A 22,241-nucleotide genomic window follows, 5' to 3' on the forward strand; every position below is an offset into this window, starting at 1 on the left:
ATCGTCATGATATCTCTGAAATGTCCCGGGGCTTTCCGCAAACCTCGAAGAGGTATACCTTGTGGTGTTGCCCACCTACCACATAACACACACACAAAAACTGAACAATTAAGCAGGTTCGCATCGTACTGTACAGATGACACAAGACGGGATGCCTACCTTGTACACCTGGTCTTGTACACCTGGGCAGTCGATCTCCATGCTGGGACCACCAATTTGTAGAAGAATAATGATCTCTACTACCGAACTCCAACTTAGAAACCTCTCAACCAGTTTACCCGAAGAAACTCCAACTTGTTTACCAAGTCAATGTTTTTATTGAAACTGTAGAGAGCTGTTGCATAAATAAACGTACTAATTCAAGATTATAACAACGCGTCGTTCTGCTGGTCGTGGCTGGAGCTCCTTCTCTTGATGACCAGTCTCTCTCTTTCCTCCAATGATTCTTCTTGTTTAAATAGAACTTTGCTCCTTTTCATGTCAGAGCATTGGGATGCAGAGTTCAGTCCAAGGCCTATAGCCCCAGACATCGAGATGCCTGCAAGGCATCTGTTTCCTGTCCAGAAATCCCTAGAGGCTCTTTGGAACAGCTGCCTATCATTGGGAACTAGAAGCACTACATAATTCCTCCGAGAAAGGTCACTTTCTCATGACCTGCCTGAGGAGGAATTCGCCCAGCGCCTGGGTTTGTCAGAGAGGTGACAAAAGCCATTCCACAGATAGCGCATTTCTGTCCTAGTTCCATGTCCAAAAAGTTACACAGGGAGATCACATTCTGTCCCTCATTTTGGGTCCAGTCCCAAGGCTTTGCTCACGCTGCACGGTAAAACATATTTTACACAAGATCACATTGAGATGTAATTTAGGAATATTACCAGCTGTCAATATATATATGAATATTTTTTTATTCCACACCACCTCAGCCAGTCGAACCCAGCTACTCCTGGACTATGTGTCCTTCTCTCCTGACATGGTGGAGAAGTTTCTGTCAAACCTCGACTCTGATTCTGCAACTGGACCAGATGGCATCAGCCCACGGTTCCTAACATCCTGCTCTGCCGCTCTATCTACTCTATCTGCACTATCTGCCCTCTCTCTGTTCTCTTCACCCTCTCTTTTGCTCAAGGTCAACTGCCATCTGCTTGGAAATCAGCCAACATCACCGCTTTGCACAAAAAAGGTGCAAAAACAGATCCTAGCAACTACAGACCAATCAGCCTTCTCCCAATTATCAGCAAAGTCATGGAATCCATCATTGCTTCGGATATGAAATCTTTCCTGTTCTCCAATGGCTTGATCTCTGATCATCAATTTGGTATCAGACCAGGTCACTCTACTCTGGACATGCTGCTTCTGCTGTCTCAACAATGGATGGAGGTCCTCAATGCCAAACAGGAAATTAGAGCTGTCTCCCTCGACATATCACGTGCCTTCGACACGGTCTGGCACCCGCTCTGCTCACCAAACTCTCCTCCTTTGGTATCCATGGAAATCTCCACGCATGGCTGGCGGACTTCCTCTCTAGTCGTCGTCAACGTGTGGCCCTGAATGGGTTTCTCTCATCTCCTCTTCCTGTTCAGGCTGGAGTTCCCCAAGGCAGTGTTCTGGGCCCCGTGCTTTTTCTGGTCTTCATCAATGATCTCTGTGACTCTCTTGAAAATCCTCTCTATCTCTTTGCTGATGACTCCACTCTCTGCCACTCCATTCCTCTTCCCTCAGATCGGCAGTCTGCAGCCACCTCACTCTCTGAAGACTTGGACAAAATCACAGACTGGTCAAACAAGTGGAACATGTCTTTCAATCCTGACAAATCTCACACTCTTACTATGTCTCTCCGAAAAGATCGACTGGACAACCCTCCCATCTACTTTCTCAACAATCCTCTCCAAGAAGTTCTGTCGCTCAAGCTTTTGGGTCTCACTATCTGCCATGATCTTTCTTGGGAAAACCACATTTCCAAGCTGGCCTCCAAAGCCAGTCGCCGACTGGGCATCCTCCGTCATGCGAAGTCCTTCCTCAGCACACCTGAGCTCCTCACCACATACAAGGCTTTCATCCGCAGCTCAATGGAATACTGTTCTCCCCTATGGGCCGGTGCTCCTGCCTCACACCTAGCTCGGCTTCACGCTGTTGAAACCAAAGCTTTCAGAATTATTGGAATCTCCCGCGATGAAGCTATCTCTGAGGGCCTTTCACTAACTCACCGCAGGCAGGTAGGTGGTCTTTCTGTCTTCTACCGACTCCTCTCCAGCCTTGCACCCCCAGCTCTCTCTGTGCTCTGTCCCCCTAATATTCCTACAGGTCGCACAAGATCTGCCAGCAACCCTCTGATGGTTAAACTGCCGAAATCTCGGCTCTCTGCTCACCTTCACTCTTTCATTCCTCTTTTCTCCCGCCTCTGGAACAAACTCCCTCACTCCCTTCAATCCCACTCCTCCCTCCAGGTCTTTAAAACAGCTGTTCACCACCTGGCACCATCTGGCACCATCTGGCACTGGCACCATCTCATCTCTTATCTTCCCCCTTCCAAAACCTTGATCTTTTCTACCCCCGCTAATTCACCCCAGATCCACCTTGTTTGAAATTCCAACTTCTTTCCTGGAAGTCCTGGCAGTGTCCATATGTTTTATACCTCTTCCACCGCCCCCTTCCCATGCCCCCCCCCCAAAGCCCTCGCCCTCTCTCAGATCTCTCAATGTCTCCATGTCTCTCGGTCCCTGCTCTCAAATGTTGTGTTTGTGTCCTTCCCCCTCTCTCCCCATCTTGTCTACCGCTCCCGATGTTATATGTTTTATGTGTCGGTTTGTCTTTCTGTGTGATTAATGTTCGCCCTTTCACGAGCCTCGATCTTGTATACAAAAAAAAAAAAAAAAAAGCCCTCGGGTCCTAAAACTCTGCGCTGCCGCTCTAGCTCACTTTCTGTTCTATTCACCCTCTCTTTTTCTCAAGGTCATCTGCCATCAGCTTGGAAATCAGCCAGCATTACCACTTCACACAAAAAGTTGCAAAAACAGATCCCTGCAACTACAGACCAATCAGCCTGTTCCCAATCATCAGCAAAGTCATGGAATCCATCATCGCTTCTGATATTAAATCCTTCCTCTTCTCAAAAGGCTTGATCTCAGATCATCAATTTGGATTCAGACCAGGACATTCTACCCTGGACATGTTGCTCCTGCTGTCTCAACATTGGATGGAGGTCCTCAATGCCAAACAGGAAATCAGAGCTGTCTCCCTTGACATACAGTCACGTGAAAAAGTAAGTACACCCCATGTAAAGTTTTGACTTTTTCAACATATTTCAACATACAGCTATTTGATCTTAATTTCAACATTATTGACAGATAAAGGTGATATAATATAACAAATATCATGAAACTTTTACATTTTGTAGTCCATTGTATAATTTAAATAAACATAAATGCAAATTTTGCATGTGGAAAAAGTATGTACACCCTTGGCTCTAATCGGTGGTATTGCCCCCTTTGGCAGAAACAACCTCAAGTAGGCATTTCTTATAACTGTCTACCAGTCTCTGACATCGACTGGGAGAAATTTTTGCCCACTCCTCCATGCAGAATTCTTTCTTCTGTGCGATGTTTGAGGGGTTTCTTTCATGCACAGCTCGTTTCAAATCCCCCCACAACATCTCGATGGGATTTAGATCCGGGCTTTGCCTTGGCCATTCCAGAACCCTCCATTTCTTTCTTTTCAGCCATTCCTTGGTGGATTTACTGGTATGTTTTGGGTCATTGTCATGTTGCAAGGTATACCTTCGGTTGAGCTTCAACTTTCCGACAGATGGCCTCACATTACCTTCAAGCACCCTCTGGTACAATGAAGAATTCAAAGTGGATTCTATGATGGTGAGCTGCCCAGGCCCTGATGCAGCAAAGCTGCCCCAAACCATAATATTTCCACCACCATGCTTTACAATTGGTATCAGGTTCTTGTGGTCAAATGCTGTCTTTGGTTTTCGCCAAACATGTCTTCTGGTACTGTGGTCAAATAGCTCTACCTTTGAATCATCTGTCCAGAGCACATTGTTCCAGAAGTGCTGGTCCTTGCCTAGGTGTTCATTGGCAAACTTTAGTCTTGCCCTGATGTTCTTTCTGGACAGCAAAGGTTTCCTCCTGGCACACCTCCCATGTAGATCAAATTTGTGCAGCCTCTTTCTAATTGTAGACTCGTGCACTTTGACATCAACAGTGGCAAGAGCTACCTGTAGGTCCCATGATGACATTCTGGGGTTCTTAGAGACTTCTTTCAGCATCTTGCCTTCTGCTCTCGGGCTGAACTTGCTGGGACGGCCTGGCCTGAACAAGTAGGCAGTTGTTTGGAATCTTCTCCCCTTGTAGATGATCTTCCGAACAGTCGAATGATTGATTTCAAATTGTTTGCCGATCTTTTTAAATCCATTCCCAGACCCGTCGGCATCTATAACCTTCTTTCTGAAGGCCTCAGAGAGCTCTTTTGATCTAGGCATGGTGACACTGCACACTTCAACAACAAAGAGCAAACCAAACTAAATGTCTGAGGTTAAAATAAGACAGGTTCCTCCAAGATCCTCTCTAATGATGTTCTAATCATTTGCACCTGAGCTGTTGCACCTGTTTCTAATTTTAGGTATTTGAAGGAGTGATAAATGTAGGGGTGTACTTACTTTTTCCACATGCAAAATTTGCATTCATGTTTATTTAAATTATACAATGGACGACAACATGTAAATGTTTCATGATATTTGTTGTATTATATCACCTTTATCTATCAATATTGTTGAAATGAAGATCAAATAGCTGTATGTTGAAATATGTTGAAAAAGTCAAAACATTACATGGTGTGGACTTACTTTTTCACGTGACTGTATCTCTTGCCTTCGATATGGTCTGGCACCCCGCCATGCTCACCAAACTCTCCTCATATGGTATCCATGGAAACTTCCACACATGTCTGGCGGACTTCCTTTCCTGTCGTAGTCAATGTGTGGCTCTAAATGAAATTCTGTCATCTCCACTTCCATTCCAGGCTGGCATTTCTCAAGGGAGTGTTCTGGGCTTTGCGCTTTTCTCGGTCTTCTTTAATGATCTCTCAGACTCTCTGGAAAATCCTCTCTATCTCTTTGCTGATGACTCCACTCTCAGCCGCTCCATCTCTCAACCCTCAGATCGGCAGTCTGCACCCTCCTCACTCTCTGCAGACCTGGACAATATCACAAACTGGTCAACCAAGTGGAACATGTCTTTCAATCCGGACAAATCTCACACTCTCACCATGTCTCTCCAAAAAGACCATCTGTTCAACCCTCCCATCAACTTTCTCAACAATGCTCTCGAATAAATTCTATCACTCAAGCTTTTGGGTCTCACTACCTGCCGTGAGCTTTACTGTGAAAACCACATTTCCAAGCTGGCCTCCAAAGCCAGTTGCCGACTGGGCATCCTCCGTCATGCGAAGTCTTCTTGGCACTACTGAGCTCCTCACCACATACAAAGATTTCATCTGCAGATTTATGGAATCCTGCTCTTCTATCTGGGATGGTGCTCCTGCCTTACACCAAGCTCGGCTTTAAGCTGTTGAAACCAAAGCTTTTAGAATCATTGGAATCTCCTGCGATGTCGCTGATTGTAAGGGTCTTTCACTCTCTCACCACAGGTAGGTTGGTGGTCTTTCTGTCTTCGACCGACTCCTCTCCGGCCTTGCTCACCCTGCTCACCCTGCTCTGTCTGTGTTCTGTCCCCCAAATATTCCTGTAGGATGCACAGCATGTGCCACAACTCTCTTCTGGTGATACTGCCAAATTCAAGACTCTGCTCACCTTCACTCTTTAATTCCTCTTTGTTTCTGCCTCTGGAACAATCTTCCATGCTCTCTTCAATCTCACTCCTCCCTCAAGGTCTTCCAAACAGCTGTTCACCACCATCTCTTATCTTCCCACATCCAAAACCTTGACCTCTTCTACCCCCGCTAATCCACCCCAAATCCACCTTTTCAAATTCCAGTTCTTTCCTGTAAGTCCTTGTAGTGCCCATTTGTTTTATACCATGCACCCCGCTCCAGCCCTCTCCCTTCCACAGATCTCCCCATGTCCCTGTTCATTCCAGTCGTTGTGCTTCCCTCTCTCTCTCCCCCTCTTGTCTCACATTCTATTTATTATGTTCATGTGTGTTTTTGTTTGTATTTATGTTTTTGTGTTTTATGTGTTAGCTCTTACATAAGCCTCGACTTTGTGCACAAAAAATAAGTTGTCAGAGGCATGCATGTGATTCTGTGATTGGATGTATGATGCTCAACGATTGGGTGTGGTTTGGTTCTACTTTCAAACAGGCATGGCTTGGACTTGTGTGCCATCTCAAAAATATATAAATATCTACCTACCGATATGCGTCATCATCAAGCAGCGCCCGGTGTGCTTTGAGGTACCGCCGGATGGTATCTTCCAGCCTTGGAACAGGTAATCTGCAACACATAAATACACATCATTAATTGTAATTTTCAAGTTTCAAATAATTGACCAAATACAGCACTGGAGTATGAGTAGGAACACAAAAAGACCAAGATGGAGTCATCAGGAGGAACCTGGATCGGATTCGGGTTTCATCTTCTCCTCCACCTTCAAACCCATTCCAGATGCAGCAAGGTGATCCCTACAAAAACTATTTGCAAGATTCACCCCTCCATAGACAAAAATGAGAAGGAAAGGAAGGAGAGATAGGGGACATATAAACAAATAAAGCATGCAGAGCGCACACACACACACACACACACACACACACACACACACACACACACACACACACACACACACACACACAGACAAACACACAAAGACACACCTTAACCAAACCAAACCAAACCAAACCAAATCGAAACCTAGCCTAACCTCACCAAACCCACCCGAACCTCTTATTATAAACTAGCCGAAAGCACCCGGAGTTGCCCAGGTTCTTTCTGAATGAATTTACAACGATAATTCAGCTTTTACTCGCGGCCGTAGAAGATTGACTACGATAATTCAGCTTTTACTCACGGCCATAGAAGATTGACTCCGATAATTCAGCTTTTACTTGCGGCCGTAGAAGATTGACTATGATAATTCAGCTCAGCTTTTAATTGCGAAATGGGCCCAGCCTGGCCGAAGCGCCCTCGACTGCTTTAACCTTCCCGGGGGCCGTCCGGACATTTTTAGTTTATTTTTGAATGAATTTACTACTGTAATTCTGCTTTTACTCGTGGCCATAGAAAATTGACTACTATAATTCAGCTCAGCTTTTAATTGCGAAATGAGCCCAGCCCGGCCAAGGTGGGCCTCGACCGCCCTCACCACCTAGCCTATAACTTTCCAGGGGCCCGTCCGGACATTTTTTGTTTTAGAGGTTTCCTCCTATCTTTCACCGTTCAGGAGATTAGTGCGCGCAGACAAACAAACAAACAAACAAACAAAAACTTTATTTTATATGTACAGATGGCATTTAATATGTTATAATTTTTTTTTCTTGACTTGGGTTCACTTTCTTAACTCAGTATATCAATGTGGTGAGTTTCTTTTACACTTTGGTGATTTATTTGTTAAAAGAACCATGTCACTGATTGTCTGTCGCAGCAAGAAGTCAACAACAGGATTATCTCAGGTGGCGTGGCAAAATGTACGGACAGGTGCATTTGATGATTGGCTTCACAGTCGGGTATACAAGGGTTGTTGCGTTCTGTATTAGTGGAAAACAACTGCTGCACGTCTCCAAAAGTTATTGCCGCTTCCTCTGGAGATGTTCCGTCAACTCGACAATGCTGTTTGTCATGGAGTGGTGGCTTTACGAAATTACGGCATGAAACAGCGTGCTATTGCTCGGCAGTATGGCATCACTCAAGGTTAGGTGTCAAAGATCCTGAAACGAAATGCTCAGAGGGGTGTCCCTACTCCAATACCGAGGCCAGGACATCCCCGCAGAACCACAAGGAGGGATGATCGCCAGCTGCACGGGTTAGTCCGCAATGGCCGTATTAAGTCAGCTAATCGGCTTGGGGCTGAGTGGCAGCAACTGACATGTGCCTGTATCCAGGAGGCTAGTCAACCAACGACTGGTTCAAGCAGGCTATCGTGCCAGGCATCCCCTGAGAAAGCCACGCCTGACCAGACAACACTGCCAGTGCCGATTGCAGTGGGCCAGAGAGCACCGTCAATGGCAGCCAGGACACTGGAATCATGTGATCTTCAGTGACGAGTCTAGATTTCTGGTCTATCGTCACGATGGCCGCGTCCGAGTGCACAGACAATTGCATGAAGCCTACAACAAATATTGTATCGTGCCAAGAGTCCAAGCTGGAGGTGGTGGGGTGATCGTTTGGGCTGCTTTTCATGCAGGGGGCAAAACTGACCTGGTTGTTCTGAATGGAAACCTGAACCACTTCAAGTACAGGGCCATTCTGGAAGAAACATTGCTTCCATTTGCTAGTGCAGCCTTTCAAGGAAACTTTGTCTTCCAAGATGACAAGGCACGGCCTCATCGTGCTCGCATGATCCAACACTTTCTTGCTGACCGAGGTGTAGAGCATATGGTGTGGCCTGCCATGTCCCCGGATATGAATCCGATGGAGAACTTGTGGGCAGAATTAATGCATCAAATCGACCACTTGGACCAGCAGCCGACCTCTGTGCGTGAATTGCAGCAGGCTATTGTCACTGCATGGCAAGCGATTCCTGTCCAAACCTTGGCAAATCTCGTGAAACTGCCTTTATGGCCACTCTGCCATAAAGCCCAGATCGGTGGAGTGTTGCAGTGATGGTTGTCCTTCTGGAAGTTTCTCCCATCTCCACACAGGATCTCTGGAGCTCAGCCAGAGTGACCATCGGGTTCTTGGTCACCTCGATTCCCACGACCCTTCTACCCCGATTGCTCAGTTTGGCCAGGCGGCTAGCTCTAGGAAGAGTCCTGGTTGATCCAATCTTCTTCCATTTAAGAGTTATGGAGGCCACTGTGCTTTTGGGAACCTTCAATGCAGCAGAATTTTTTTTTGAAGGCTTCCCCAGATCTGTGCCTCGACACTATCCTGTCTCTGAGCTCTGCAGGCAGTTCCTTCGACCTCATGGCTTGGTTTTTGCTCTGATATGTATTGTCAGCTGTGAGACCTTATACAGACAGGTGTGTGCCTTTCCAAATCATGTCCATTCAATTGAATTTACCACAGGTGGACTCCAATCAAGGTGTAGAAATATCTCAAAGATGATCAAGAGCAGTGGTGTAGTCCAGTTTTTTGTAGTGGGTATACTGTGATTTTTCCCTTCCAGCCTCATAGTCACCCGTCCTGAAGCGACACCCCATAAGCACCACCACACTCACTAATGCATACAGTATGCATCTACACGTAACGAAACTATGTTGTTACGTATCCTCATGCATTTTTAAGTGGGTATACGGAAATCCTGGACCTTTCCTAGTGGGTATACGGCGTATACCTACGTATCACGTAGACTACACCACTGATCAAGAGAAATGGGAGGCACCTGAGCTAAATTTTAAGTGTCATAGCAAAGGGTCTGAATACTTTTGTCATGTGATATTTCAGTTTTTTCTTTTTAGTAAATTTGCAAAACTTTCTAAAATCCTGTTTTCTCTTTGTCATTATGGGGTATTGAGTGTAGATTGATGAGGGAAAAAACGAATTCAAACGATTTCAGCATAAGGCTGCAACATAACAAACTGTGAAAAAAGTGAAGGGGTCTGAATACTTTCTGAATGCACTGTGGATAGATGAGACAGTTTATAACTACAAGTTTCTGGTTGCCTGGAACACACACCTCACTTGATAATGACAACCTGTTACAGAGGTCGGGGCAAACATCAGGAACCAAAAGTTGATATTCTGCTTCTGAGTACAGATATGTCTTAAATCACAGGAATTGGAAATTTTGAATCTAGTGCACTTTGTTTTCTTACCTGTTCCATCAAAATAGACCTGGAAAAAGCTTCATGTGTCAACAATTTCCCCACCTGGGTAGCTTCTCCTGAAGGTGTGACATTTTCTGGTTTCTCATTGACAACAGATGGTAGCTAGGATCCTCAACTTGAGACATAGTCGACAGGTATCTGCTCCAGGATGGATTGCAGTCACAGGAAAAATGTTTGTGAATTGTTGCCCGTCGTACCAATGACCAGTTCCTGGAGCAGTAAGGGAATCGTATCAACTATCAGTACCTATACCCATTGCTTTACTGACATATTTAATCAAAAGGCAGCATGGTGCACTTTACAAACACATTGCATATCTACCTGTGAGTCTCAATGAGAATGCAAAATGATGTAAAACACGTGAAAGAAGGAACTTTTATAACTGAGTTGTTGTTGCTGCTGTCTTCATGGTTGTGGTTGTTGTTGCTTGTGTGCTCCTTCCATGTACGGTTATTTACGTTTTCTGATGATTTGAAAATTATTACTACAGACTTGGCATTTAATATGGAATTTTTTTTTTTCTTGACTTGGGTTTACTTTCTGAACTCAGTATATCAATCTGGTGAGTTTCTTTCACGCTTCGGTGATTTATTTGTTAAAAGAACCATATCACTGATCGTCTTTCGCAGCAAGAAGTCAACAACAGGATTATATCACAGGTGGCGTGACAAAATGTAAGGACAGGTACATTTGACGATTGGCTTCACAATCGTGTATATAAGGGTTGTTGCAATCTGTATTAGTGGAAAACAACTGCTGCACATCTACAAAAGTTATTGCCGCTTCCTCTGGAGATGGTCCGTCAACTCGACAATGCTGTTTGTCATGGAGTGGCGGCTTTACGAAATTCTGGCATGAAACAGCGTGCTATTGCTCGGCAGTATGGCATCACTCAAGGTCAGGTGTCAAAGATCCTGAAACGAAATGCTCAGAGGGGTGTCCCTACTCCAATACCGAGGCCAGGACGTCCCCGCAGAACCACAAGGAGAGATGATCGCCAGCTGCACCGGTTAGTCTGCAATGGCCGTACCAAGTCAGATAATCGGCTTCGGGCTGAGTGGCAGCAACTGACAAATGTGCCTGTATCCAGAAGGCGAGTCAACCAACGACTGGTTCAAGCAGGCTATCGTGTCAGGCATCCCCTGAGAAAGCCAGGCCTGACCAGACAACACCACCAGCGTCGATTGCAGTGGGCCAGAGAGCACCGTCAATGGCAGTCAGGACACTGGAATCACGTGACCTTCAGTGACGAGTCTAGATTTCTGGTCTATCGTCAAGATGGCCGCAACCGAGTGTGCAGACAAGTGCATGAAGCCTACAATGAAGATTGTATTGGGCCAAAAGTCCAAGCTGGAGGTGGTGGGGTGACCGTTTGGGCTGCTTTTCATGCAGGGGGAAAAACTGACCTGGTTGTTCTGAATGGGAACCTGAACCAGTTCATATACAGGGCCATTCTGGGAGAAACATTGCTTCCATTTGCTCGTGCAGCCTTTCGAGGAAACTTTGTCTTCCAAGATGACAATGCACGGCCTCATCGTGCTCGCATGATGCAACACTTTCTTGCTGACCGTGGTGGAGAGCATATGGAGTGGCCTGCCATGTCCCCGGATATGAATCCGATAGAGAACTTGTTGGCAGAATTAACGCGTCAAATCGACATCTTGGACCAGCAGCCGACATCTGTGCATGAATTGCAGCAGGCTATTTTCACTGCATGGCAAGCGATTCCTGAACCAAACCTTGGCAAATCTTGTGAACAGCATGCCTCGACGTGTACGTGCCCTCCTGAATGCTCGTGGGGGTTACACGAAGTACTGAACTGTAATTTTACTGTCCGTAATCCCAGTCATAATTTAACTTTTGTTTTTGTTGAAATTTTTTTTGGCTAATGTGCAAAATAAAGAGATACTTCTGGAAAACGTACAGAAGTTTAACACAGTACTGTCCATGAATTGAGTTCGATATCAGTTTACATCACTTTCAAGGATCAATTTATTTACTTCAAAATGTCAAATGTGGTTTTTGTTTCTTTTAAAGGTCACATTAACAAAATCTAGAATAATTTCAACATAATTCGAATGAACTTTTGGTTCTAAATCATCTTGAAAAGTAAGTTCACCCCCACAAAAAATATATTCCAGATTAAATGCCAAGTCTGTATATATATTTCTGTTTGTCTGTCTGACTGTGAGTAAGATATTTAAAATATATATATTTTGATGACCAGGATCCGGAACTAGATACGAGAATTTATATGTGATTCTTCACCATTGAGAGAGCCAAAAACAAAAATACAGTTGGCGCGATATCACAAAAGGTTTTGGAAGGATTTGTCTTAGCAGTTCTTTCAGAAAGTATTCACACCCCTTCATGTTTTTCACATTTTGTTGTGTTTACAGGCTGAATTTAAAATAGATTAAATTGAGAGTTTTGCCACTGATCCACCAATATCTCATAATGCAGAGGAATTTTTTATTAGAAATTTTAACAAAGTAATTTACTTCTAAACTAATTTACATAAGTATTCAGCTCCCCTGAGTCAATACTTCGTGGAATCGCCTTGCCAGTGATTAGAGCTTCGAGTCTTCTTGGGTATGTCTGCATCATCTTTGCACATCTGGAGTTGGGGAGTTTCTCCCATTCGTCCTTGCAGATTTGCCCAGACTCTGTCAAGTTGGATGGGGAGCGTTGGTGAACAGCAATCTGCAAGTCTTTCCTCAGATTCTCAATGAGATTCATGTCTGGGCTTTGGCTGAGCCAGAGGACTTTCACATTATTGTTCTAAAGCCATTCCAGTGTTGTTTTGGCTGTGTGTTTTGGGTAAATTTCCTGTTGGAACGTAAACTTCGCTGCAGTCTAAGGTCTTTTGCACTCTGAAGCAGGTTCACCTCAAGGATTTGCTTGTTTTTGGCTCCATTCATTGTATCCCTCTATCCTTACAAGTTTCCCAATCTCTGCCACTGAGAAACATCCCCATAGCATGATGCTGCCAGCACCATGCTTCACAGAAGGGATGGTGTTAGTTGGGTGATGAGCTGTGCTTGCTTTATCTCCAGACAATTGTCACCTCATCAGACCACGGAATGTTTTGCCTTCTGCTCTCAGAATTTTTCACGTGCCTTTTTGCAAACTCCAGGTGTGCTGTCATGTGCCTTTCTCAGGAGTGGCTTCTGTCTGGCCACCCTCCCATAAAGCCGAGATTTGTGATGTGCTGCAGAGACTGTTGTCCTTCCTGCAGGTTCTCCCATCTCAAACAAGGAACTTTAGTTCTGTCAGTGTTCGTTGGGTTCTTGATCACCTTCCTGACCAAATTCCTTCTTGCCCGGTTGCTCAGTTTGGTTGGACGGCCAACTCTAGGAAGAGTCTTGTTAGTTCCATATCACTGGTCAACAGCCAAATTGGTTCTGACTTATTTTCAACTGTTTCTAACTAATTTGGTGCCCAGGAATCCGAATATGACCTTAAAATTTCGCTATCACGTAACCTTGACGTAGTACATCATAAGTGTGGAAAAAATCTTTAGAGAATGTGAATTTCTTGATTAAGTCCTCCGTTTCCGGTCTTGCTGGCGACGGTTCGTTTTTTCGCAGGTCTCCATCGAAATCGAAGTTAAGTCATTGTTCCAATTTGTATTTTCGTTATAACTGTATTTCTTTTATGGTGTATGTACGTATATTGTCCCGTCAAAGATTTTTCGGTGCAAATCTTTCATACCTGTATTGAAAATCGCGTTAATTCGTGTCGTCTCGAGGCCCTGTACAGTGTACACTGTACAACCTTGAGGCTTTGTTTTTCTCTCAGCGCCTGTCGTTTGTGATCCAATAACTTTCGTTCTCTGTTTTCGCAGTCTTTCCACCCCAAAGCCTACTTCCTTATGTAAATCTCAACTCAAAAAAACAAAAAAAAAAGACTACCTTCTCTGTGCTCATTCGTTTATTCATTCTTATTCGTTCGTTCGTTCTTCGACCACGTGTTTCTCCCCCATTTCCCCAGATAGATTGTCAAATTTCAATTCGTTATTTTATCGTCCATGTGATATTGTTTGATTATAGTTAGTTTTGGTTTGAATTTCCTGTAACTCGTAATTAATTAATCGTTTTCTGCTCCTCGTGTGTGGCCTTGTAGTTGTACCCCCGTCGGTGTTTTGTTAACTTAAGTGTGTTTTGCTTGGCTCTTGGTTTTTTCCCTTCTACCCCGAACATAATACTGTCTAACGTTCTAAATCCCCACCCCCCCCCCACCCCCCAAAAAAAACAAAAAAAACCAAAAACATTTATTTTATTTTCTCCACGTGTACTGTTGTCTCATCCTGTATTTTCTGTCCAGGTGTGCTGTTCGCCCCACCCCCATTATCTCCTTGCCATCCACCGTTTGCCCTGTTCACGTGACTCGTGGTGGTCCCTCTCGGCTCTCCCCCCGTTGGTATTTTTGTGCATATAAGATTGTTCATAGTTCTGTTTAAATATTTTTAAATATGTTTAACCTTTCCCCTTCTGTTTTTTATTCAGTGGTATATTACAACATGCTGTTTTTCTTCCTATTTAAAAGGCTTTTCTCAATTTCCTCTCCAACTCATTCCACTTCAAAAAAAAGAAATTCAATATCTTATACGTCTCCCTTACTACATGGTCTAAATTCACATTCATTCCATCCCTCCTCCATCATCCTGAACCGGATTGCTAACTTGAAAATCACAACAAACCCAATTTGTTATCAATGTTCGTCTTTTATTAATCATCCACTTTCTAAACTCCCCTCTTGCCCCTCCCATCCAAATCCCCCCCCCTTGCACCTACACTCCGAAACTTCCCCCTTGCCCCTCCACTCTTAAACTCCCCCCTTGCCCCTCCACTCCTGAACTCCCCCCTTGCCCTTCCCCTCCTAAACTTCCCCTTTGCCCCTCCCCTCCTAATCCCCCCCTTGCCCCTCCCCTCCTGATCTCCCCCCTTTCCCCTTCCCTCCAAAACTCCCCCCTTGCCCCTCCCCTCCTAAACTCCCCCCTCACTCCTCCCCTTCAAAACTCCCCCCCAATCCCTCCCATTCAATTCTCCCCCCATACCATTCCTCTCCAATTCTCTCTCCTCCCCCCTCCTCCTCCAAGCTGCCTCCTCCCCACTTCGTCTCCCTTCTATCTCATACCTCCACCCCCCCAAACCTTCTACTTTCCTCTGCCCCCCCTCAAACAACCCCTCACTGTGCCGCATCCCGTCACCAGCAAACCTTTCATCCTCCTCATCCTTCCCTTTCTTGGAACTCTTCTGCAACATCTGAAACACTATCAACTGCTCTCCCTACCTCCCCCTCTCATCCTTCATCTTACCCTACTCCTCCCCTCCCCTGTCCTGTACCCGATGCTCCGCCTCTCTCTTCATTAACGGTATGGACCTCAAACATCCGGGGCCTTCGCTGAAACCTGACTGATCTCTCCATACAGGTTGCTTCTGACAATCCAGACTTGATCTGCTTAACAGAGACTTTCCTCCTTCAAGATGTCTCTGATTCCTTAATATCTCTTCCTGGTTACTCCCTCCTCCGGTATGATAGACCTGAGCCTCGGCCTGGTGGTGGGGTGGCTATCTTTGTCAAAAACTCTCTTCCTCACTCTCCTTGCACTGCTCTCTTTCCTCCTCACCCGCAGGAGTACCTCTGGTTACGGCTTCCTCTCCGCTCCCACCTTTTGTTCATATGTGTTCTGTACCGTCCCCCAAACAGTGATGACTCCATCTACATTTCACTGTCTGACAACATGGACCAACTTCTATCCACTCCTCCCAACTCTCTCTTCCTCATATGTGGTGACTTCAACTGTCATCATGCCACCTGGTTGGGTGTGGGTTCCTCTCTCACTAGTCATGGCACCTCAGCAAAGGACTTCTGTGACTCACTGGGTTTGACACAATCTGTCAATTTCCCGACCCGGATCTCAGCCAATGGAGTATCTTCTCTTCTAGACTTGGTTATGACAAACTTCCCTGCTAATGTCTGCTGCTCTTCTTCTGCTCCAATCGGTTCTTCTGATCATGTGCTTGTCAAAGTGGACATCTCTCTGGCCATTCTCAGAGAGCCTCCTCAGCGTCGACGAGTCTGGCATTTCACTCAGGCCGACTGGGACGGTCTTCAAGCAGCCATCAATCGTCTGGATTGGTCTCCCATCTCCACTGCCTCTGACATCAATTCTTCCTGGGAATTCTTCCAAAGCAAACTGATCTCTCTCATGCACAGATTTATCCCATCTCGCCTTCAATTGTCTTACCCTTCCTCCCGTCCATGGTACACTGAATCTTGTGGTGAGGCAGTTGCCCTGAAACAACTTGCCTTTGCCTCTTGGAAGGCTAATCCAACTGAAGGAAATCTCAGTTCCTTCCACCAAGCTCGGAACAAGTGTGTGTCTACCCTCAGGAGTGCCAGGAAGCACTATCTCTCCTCACTCAAGAATGAACTCTCAAACCTGTCTCCTTCCTCCAAATCCTGGTGGCGTCTGGCAAATCCGTTTCTGGTGTTTGTTCCCCCTCCATCCCCTCCCTTACCTCAAATGGCCACACAGTTGACATCGCACGTGACAAAGCCGAATGCCTCAACTCTGTGTTCGCCTCGAAATCCTTAGTCCCAAACCCATCTCTCTCTGTTCCCACCTTTCCCAGTCGAACCCAACTGCTCCTGGACTCTGTGTCCTTCTCTCCTGACAAGGTGGAGGAGTTTTTGTCAAACCTCGACTCTGATTCTGCAACTGGACCAGACGGCATCAGCCCACGGGTCCTAAAATCCTGCTCTGCCGCTCTATCTCACCCTCTCTCTGTTCTTTTCACCCTATCTTTTGCTCAAGGTCATCTGCCAGCATCCTGGAAATCAGCTAACATTACCGCTTTACACAAAAAAGGTGCAAAAACAGATCCTTGCAACTACAGACCAATCAGCCTGCTCCCAATTATCAGCAAAGTCATGGAATCCATCATTGCTTCGGATATGAAATCTTTCCTCTTCTCCAATGGCTTGATCTCTGATCATCAATTTGGTTTCAGACCAGGTCACTCTACTCTGGACATGCTGCTTCTGCTGTCTCAACAATGGATGGAGGTCCTCAATGCCAAACAGGAAATCAGAGCTGTCTCCCTTGACATATCAAGGGCCTTTGATACGGTCTGGCACCCAGCTCTGCTCACCAAACTCTCCTCCTATGGTATCCATGGAAATCTCCATGCATGGCTTGCGGACTTCCTCTCTGGTCGTAGTCAACGTGTGGCCCTGAATGGATTTCTCTCATCTCCCCTTCCTGTTCAGGCTGGAGTTCCCCAAGGAAGTGTGCTGGGCCCTGTGCTTTTTCTGGTCTTTATCAATGATCTCTCTGACTCTCTGGAAAATCCTCTCTATCTCTTTGCTGATGACTCCACTCTCTGCCGCTCCATTCCTCTTCCCTCAGATCGGCAGTCTGCAGCCTCCTCACTCTCTGAAGACCTGGACAAAATCACAGACTGGTCAAACAAGTGGAACATGTCTTTCAATCCTGCCAAATCTCACTCTCTTACTATGTCTCTCTGAAAAGATCGACTGGACAACCCTCCCATCTACTTTCTCAACAATCCTCTCCAAGAAGTTCTGTCACTCAAGCTTTTGGGTCTCACTATCTGCCATGATCTTTCTTGGGAAAACCACATTTCCAAGCTGGCCTCCAAAGGCAGTCGCCGACTGGGCATCCTCCGTCGTGCGAAGTCCTTCCTCGGCACACCTGAGCTCCTCACCACATACAAGGCTTTCATCCGCAGCTCAATGGAATACTGTTCTCCTCTATGGGCTGGTGCTCCTGCCTCACACCTGGCTCGGCTTCACGCTGTTGAATCCAAAGCTTTCAAAATCATTGGAATCTCCCGCGATGAAGCTATCTCTGAGGGCCTTTCACTCACTCACCGCAGGCAGGTAGGTGGTCTTTCTGTCTTCTACCGACTCCTCTCCGGCCTTGCTCCCCCAGCTCTCTCTGTGCTCTGTCCCCCAAATATTCCTACAGGTCGCACAAGATCTGCCAGCAACCCTCTGATGGTTAAACTGCCGAAATCTCGGCTCTCTGCTCACCTTCACTCTTTCATTCCTCTTTTCTCCCGCCTGTGGAACAAACTCCCACACTCCCTTCAATCCCTCTCCTCCCTCCAGGTCTTTAAAACAGCTGTTCACCACCATCTCTTATCTTCCCCCATCCATAACCTTGATCTTTTCTACCCCCACTAATTCACCCCAGATCCACCTTGTTTGAAATTCCAACTTATTTCCTGGAAATCCTGGCAGTGTCCATATGTTTATACCTCTCCCACCCCCCCCCCCTTCACATGCCTCCCCCCCTTCACATGCCTCCCCCCCTTCACATGCCTCCCCCCCCAAAGCCCTCTCCCTCCCACAGATATCTCGATGTCTCCATGTCTCTCGGTCCCTGCTCTCAAATGTTGTGTTTGTGTCCTTCCCCCTCTCTCCCCATCTTGTCTACCGTTCCCGATTAGTCTAGTAGGAAGGCTAGGTCCCCCTGCACCCCCCGGAGATATACTTCTAATCAGTGTTTCTAGATTGGAAAAAATGTGTAGAAAATGACTAGCTATGGCCCCAAGCTGTAAAAATGTCCCACATACCATTTTTATGCAAATTACTGCTGCAAATTTTATGCAAAATTATGCAAATTTTATGCAAATTTTTGATGAGGAGTAGAGTTGAGGGGTCTTTGAGGGCTTCATCGAGGTGCTCTCGGTTGCAAGACTGGGTCATTCTGAGAAGCACAGCAGGGTCAGAGATCATGATGTTCTCCTCCTCAGTGAATCTCTCCATCAACAGCCTCTCCATTGCCTCACACACTGTTTTGAGGCAAAAGAGGGACTTTGCGTAGGCCTTTCCACTGAGAACACCTTTGAGAGATCCACTTGTTACTAGTTGTGCCTCAAAGAGAATCTCTGCATATCCAGAACCACGCATCTTGTGTCCAGTGAGCATCCCGATGTAGTTCATGGATGTGTGGAAGGGTCCAATCGTTACTACATGACTAGCAAATTCATTTGGCCAGCGCCAGATGATGGGAAGGGCTTTCATGCAGACACCCAGATCAAATGTATTCAGGACCCATCTCTGACCCACCTCAGCAGTTGCTGCCTCGGAACGCTTCAGTAGCTCACGAACAACTGCGTTGTCTGTGATCGGTCTGTGCCTGGTGCCTGCATGGCATGGCAATGGCCTGCAGCCTGTGCCTGGGCTAGGGGGTTTCACCTCTGCAACTGGTTCTCCCCCACCCAGCAAATCAACAGTCGACTACTGCACGCCTATCCACCAACCGATCACAGACAACGCAGTTGTTCGTGAGCTACTGAAGCGTTCCGAGGCAGCAACTGCTGAGGTGGGTCAGAGATGGGTCCTGAATACATTTGATCTGGGTGTCTGCATGAAAGCCCTTCCCATCATCTGGCGCTGGCCAAATGAATTTGCTAGTCATGTAGTAACGATTGGACCCTTCCACACATCCATGAACTACATCGGGATGCTCACTGGACACAAGATGCGTGGTTCTGGATATGCAGAGATTCTCTTTGAGGCACAACTAGTAACAAGTGGATCTCTCAAAGGTGTTCTCAGTGGAAAGGCCTACGCAAAGTCCCTCTTTTGCCTCAAAACAGTGTGTGAGGCAATGGAGAGGCTGTTGATGGAGAGATTCACTGAGGAGGAGAACATCATGATCTCTGACCCTGCTGTGCTTCTCAGAATGACCCAGTCTTGCAACCGAGAGCACCTCGATGAAGCCCTCAAAGACCCCTCAACTCTACTCCTCATCAAAAATTTGCATAAAATTTGCATAATTTTGCATAAAATTTGCAGCAGTAATTTGCATAAAAATGGTATGTGGGACATTTTTTCAGCTTGGGGCCATAGCTAGTCATTTTCTACACATTTTGTCCAATCTAGAAACACTGATTAGAAGTATATCTCCGGGGGTGCAGAGGGACCTAGTCTTCCTACTAGACTAGATGTTATTTGTTTTATGTGTCTGTTTGTCTTTCTGTGTGATTAATGTTCGCTCTTTCACGAGCCTCGATCTTGTATACAAAAAAAAAAAAAAAAAAAAAAAAAAGTCTCAATAAGTCTATTTATTGTCACAAAAAATAATATGAACTTAGAGTTTTTATTTACATCACATAAAAAAATGTAAATCTCTAAAAATAATATGAACTTTATAAAATATCACAAAAAAGAATATGAACTTTATGTTTTTATTTACATCACATAAAAAAATGTAAATCTCCAAAAATAATATGAACGTTATAAAATATCACAAAAAAAATATGAACTTAAAGTTTATATTTATATCACATAAAAAAATGTAAATCTCCAAAAATAATATGAACGTTATAAAATATCACAAAAAAAAAATGAACTTAAAGTTTTTATTTACATCACATAAAAAAATGTAAATCTCCAAAAATAATGTGAACTTTATAAAATATCACAAAAAATAATATGAACTTAAAGTTTTTATTTACATCACATAAAAAAATGTAAATCTCCAAAAATAATATTAACTTTATGTTTTTATTTACATCACATTAAAAGTGCTTCTGAACTTTACTTTTGCGTTTGTCGGAGCAATCACTTGTAAAGTCCAACAGTAGTCGCCCATCATGTTTGGATTGAATCGGCCTTGATATCGAGTCTCGATGATGGCAATTTCCTGGTGAAACCTTTCTCCATGTTCATCACTGACATCGCCAAGATTTTGTGTAAAGAAGACCAGATGAGAATGGAAGAAATGCATCTTGTGTGACATTCGAGCACCGAGCGCCTGGTAACTCTTCAACATCTTGTCCACAAGCTCTTCATAATTTGGTGCTTGAAAATTTCCAAGGTAACTGTTAGCAAGAGCCACAAAGCTATCCCAAGCAACGCTTTCCAGCTCAGATAGTCTCGTTACAAAATCCTGATTAGTGGGTACAAGACGAATTTCGGCTGTCGCTGATATTCCTATGGTGTACTGGTTTTCAAAAACTGGATGTGCTCGTGACAATTGGATATCATAATCGAATTCTACAGGTTCATGTTGGTTAGAATCACCCCAAAATATACTAGAACCATAACACTTTAAAAATTTTGTTGACCGGTGTATTCTTTCCATTTCTTAATGATGGAGCTCACTGTGCTCTTGGGAACTTTCATCACTAGAAATTGTTTTATACCCTGCCCCAGATCTATGCCTTCTCACAATTCTATCTCGAAGTTATGTGGACAGTTCCTTGTACTTCATGGTGGAGTTTCTGCTCTGACATGCACTGTTAGCTGTGGGACCTCATATAGAAAGGTGTGTTTCTTTCCAAATCATGTCCAATCAATTGAATTGGCCACAGGTGGTCTCCACCAAGTTGTAGAGGCATCCCAATGATGATCAAAGAAAATTGGATGCACGTGAGCTCAATTTGGAGTGTTGAAGCAAAGGGGTTGAAGCCCTATTGACTCAAGGCATTCCACTTTGACGTTAAGTGGTATTATGTGTAGATCATAAAAATAACTCAATGCATCGATTTTAAATTCTGGTTGTAACACAACAAAATGTGACAAAGTCATGGGGTTTGGTTTGAATACTTTCTGGTAGCACTGCACATCAGTATGAAGTTGAGAGGGAATATTGGTTTGCAGGCCATAGTCTATGGATGTTAAACATCCTATGTTGACTTCCTGAAAAGCGGACAAGTTATCACCATCACCCTGGCCAAATTAAAAATTCCTTTCACTTTCATTCAATGTCAGGCCTGGCTGCTGGTTCCTAAACGATCTGAGTTAAATGTTTCCCCTGGTGACCTCACAAAAAGGTAGGAATAATTTGGGCCGTTAAAAGTGCTATTAGATCATTGCAAACATAAAGATGTTTACAGATGCAATTGACTTACCATTTGTGGCTGCAGAGAAGCATCATTGAATAAATAAGTGAATTACATCAATAAATATGAGTTCCCTTTCAAGGAACCATGGTGATTGATTCATCAATGTGTGGGCCGTCCAAGTGGGAATCCCATCTACCGGTATTAGTTGGTGGACGTTAAATATCCCACGGTGTCCTTCGCGAAGAGTAAATGAGCTACGAGGAACTTTAACACAAGAGGAGGCCATTAGGCCCATCAAAGGTTATACTTTAAAGTACCTATCATGAAAAGAAGAAATCTCATGTGCTAAAAGCAAATATGCTGTCACGGATGGTTAAGTCAACCCCAGAAACAAGCACAGTATACAGCAAGGGTTTGTGATCACAAGATAACCCAGTTTCCGCATATTATAGAAACAGTAATGAAG

The 22,241-nt window shown here is 44.9% G+C and overlaps 2 protein-coding genes across 2 annotated transcripts in view; one reads left to right on the plus strand and one right to left on the minus strand.

Moving 5' to 3' along the window:
- Positions 1–22,241, minus strand: part of LOC137416116 (carnitine O-palmitoyltransferase 2, mitochondrial-like) — a 1,201,140-nt gene that overhangs the window by 1,112,427 nt on the left and 66,472 nt on the right. Inside the window, exons 3-4 of the mRNA XM_078769788.1 lie at positions 9,987–10,154; positions 6,376–6,456 (exon numbers count right to left, since the gene is read on the minus strand). Coding sequence (XP_078625914.1) covers positions 6,376–6,456; positions 9,987–10,154 — 249 coding nt within the window. The remainder of the gene's footprint in view (positions 1–6,375; positions 6,457–9,986; positions 10,155–22,241) is intronic.
- LOC144889489 (uncharacterized) overlaps positions 1–22,241 on the plus strand; it is an 880,122-nt gene that overhangs the window by 115,395 nt on the left and 742,486 nt on the right. The window lies entirely within an intron of this gene.

This window comes from Myxine glutinosa, chromosome 1 (assembly GCF_964187855.1).
Source record: "Myxine glutinosa chromosome 1, kmMyxGlut1.1, whole genome shotgun sequence".
In the NCBI taxonomy this organism is placed as follows: Eukaryota; Metazoa; Chordata; class Myxini; order Myxiniformes; family Myxinidae; genus Myxine; species Myxine glutinosa.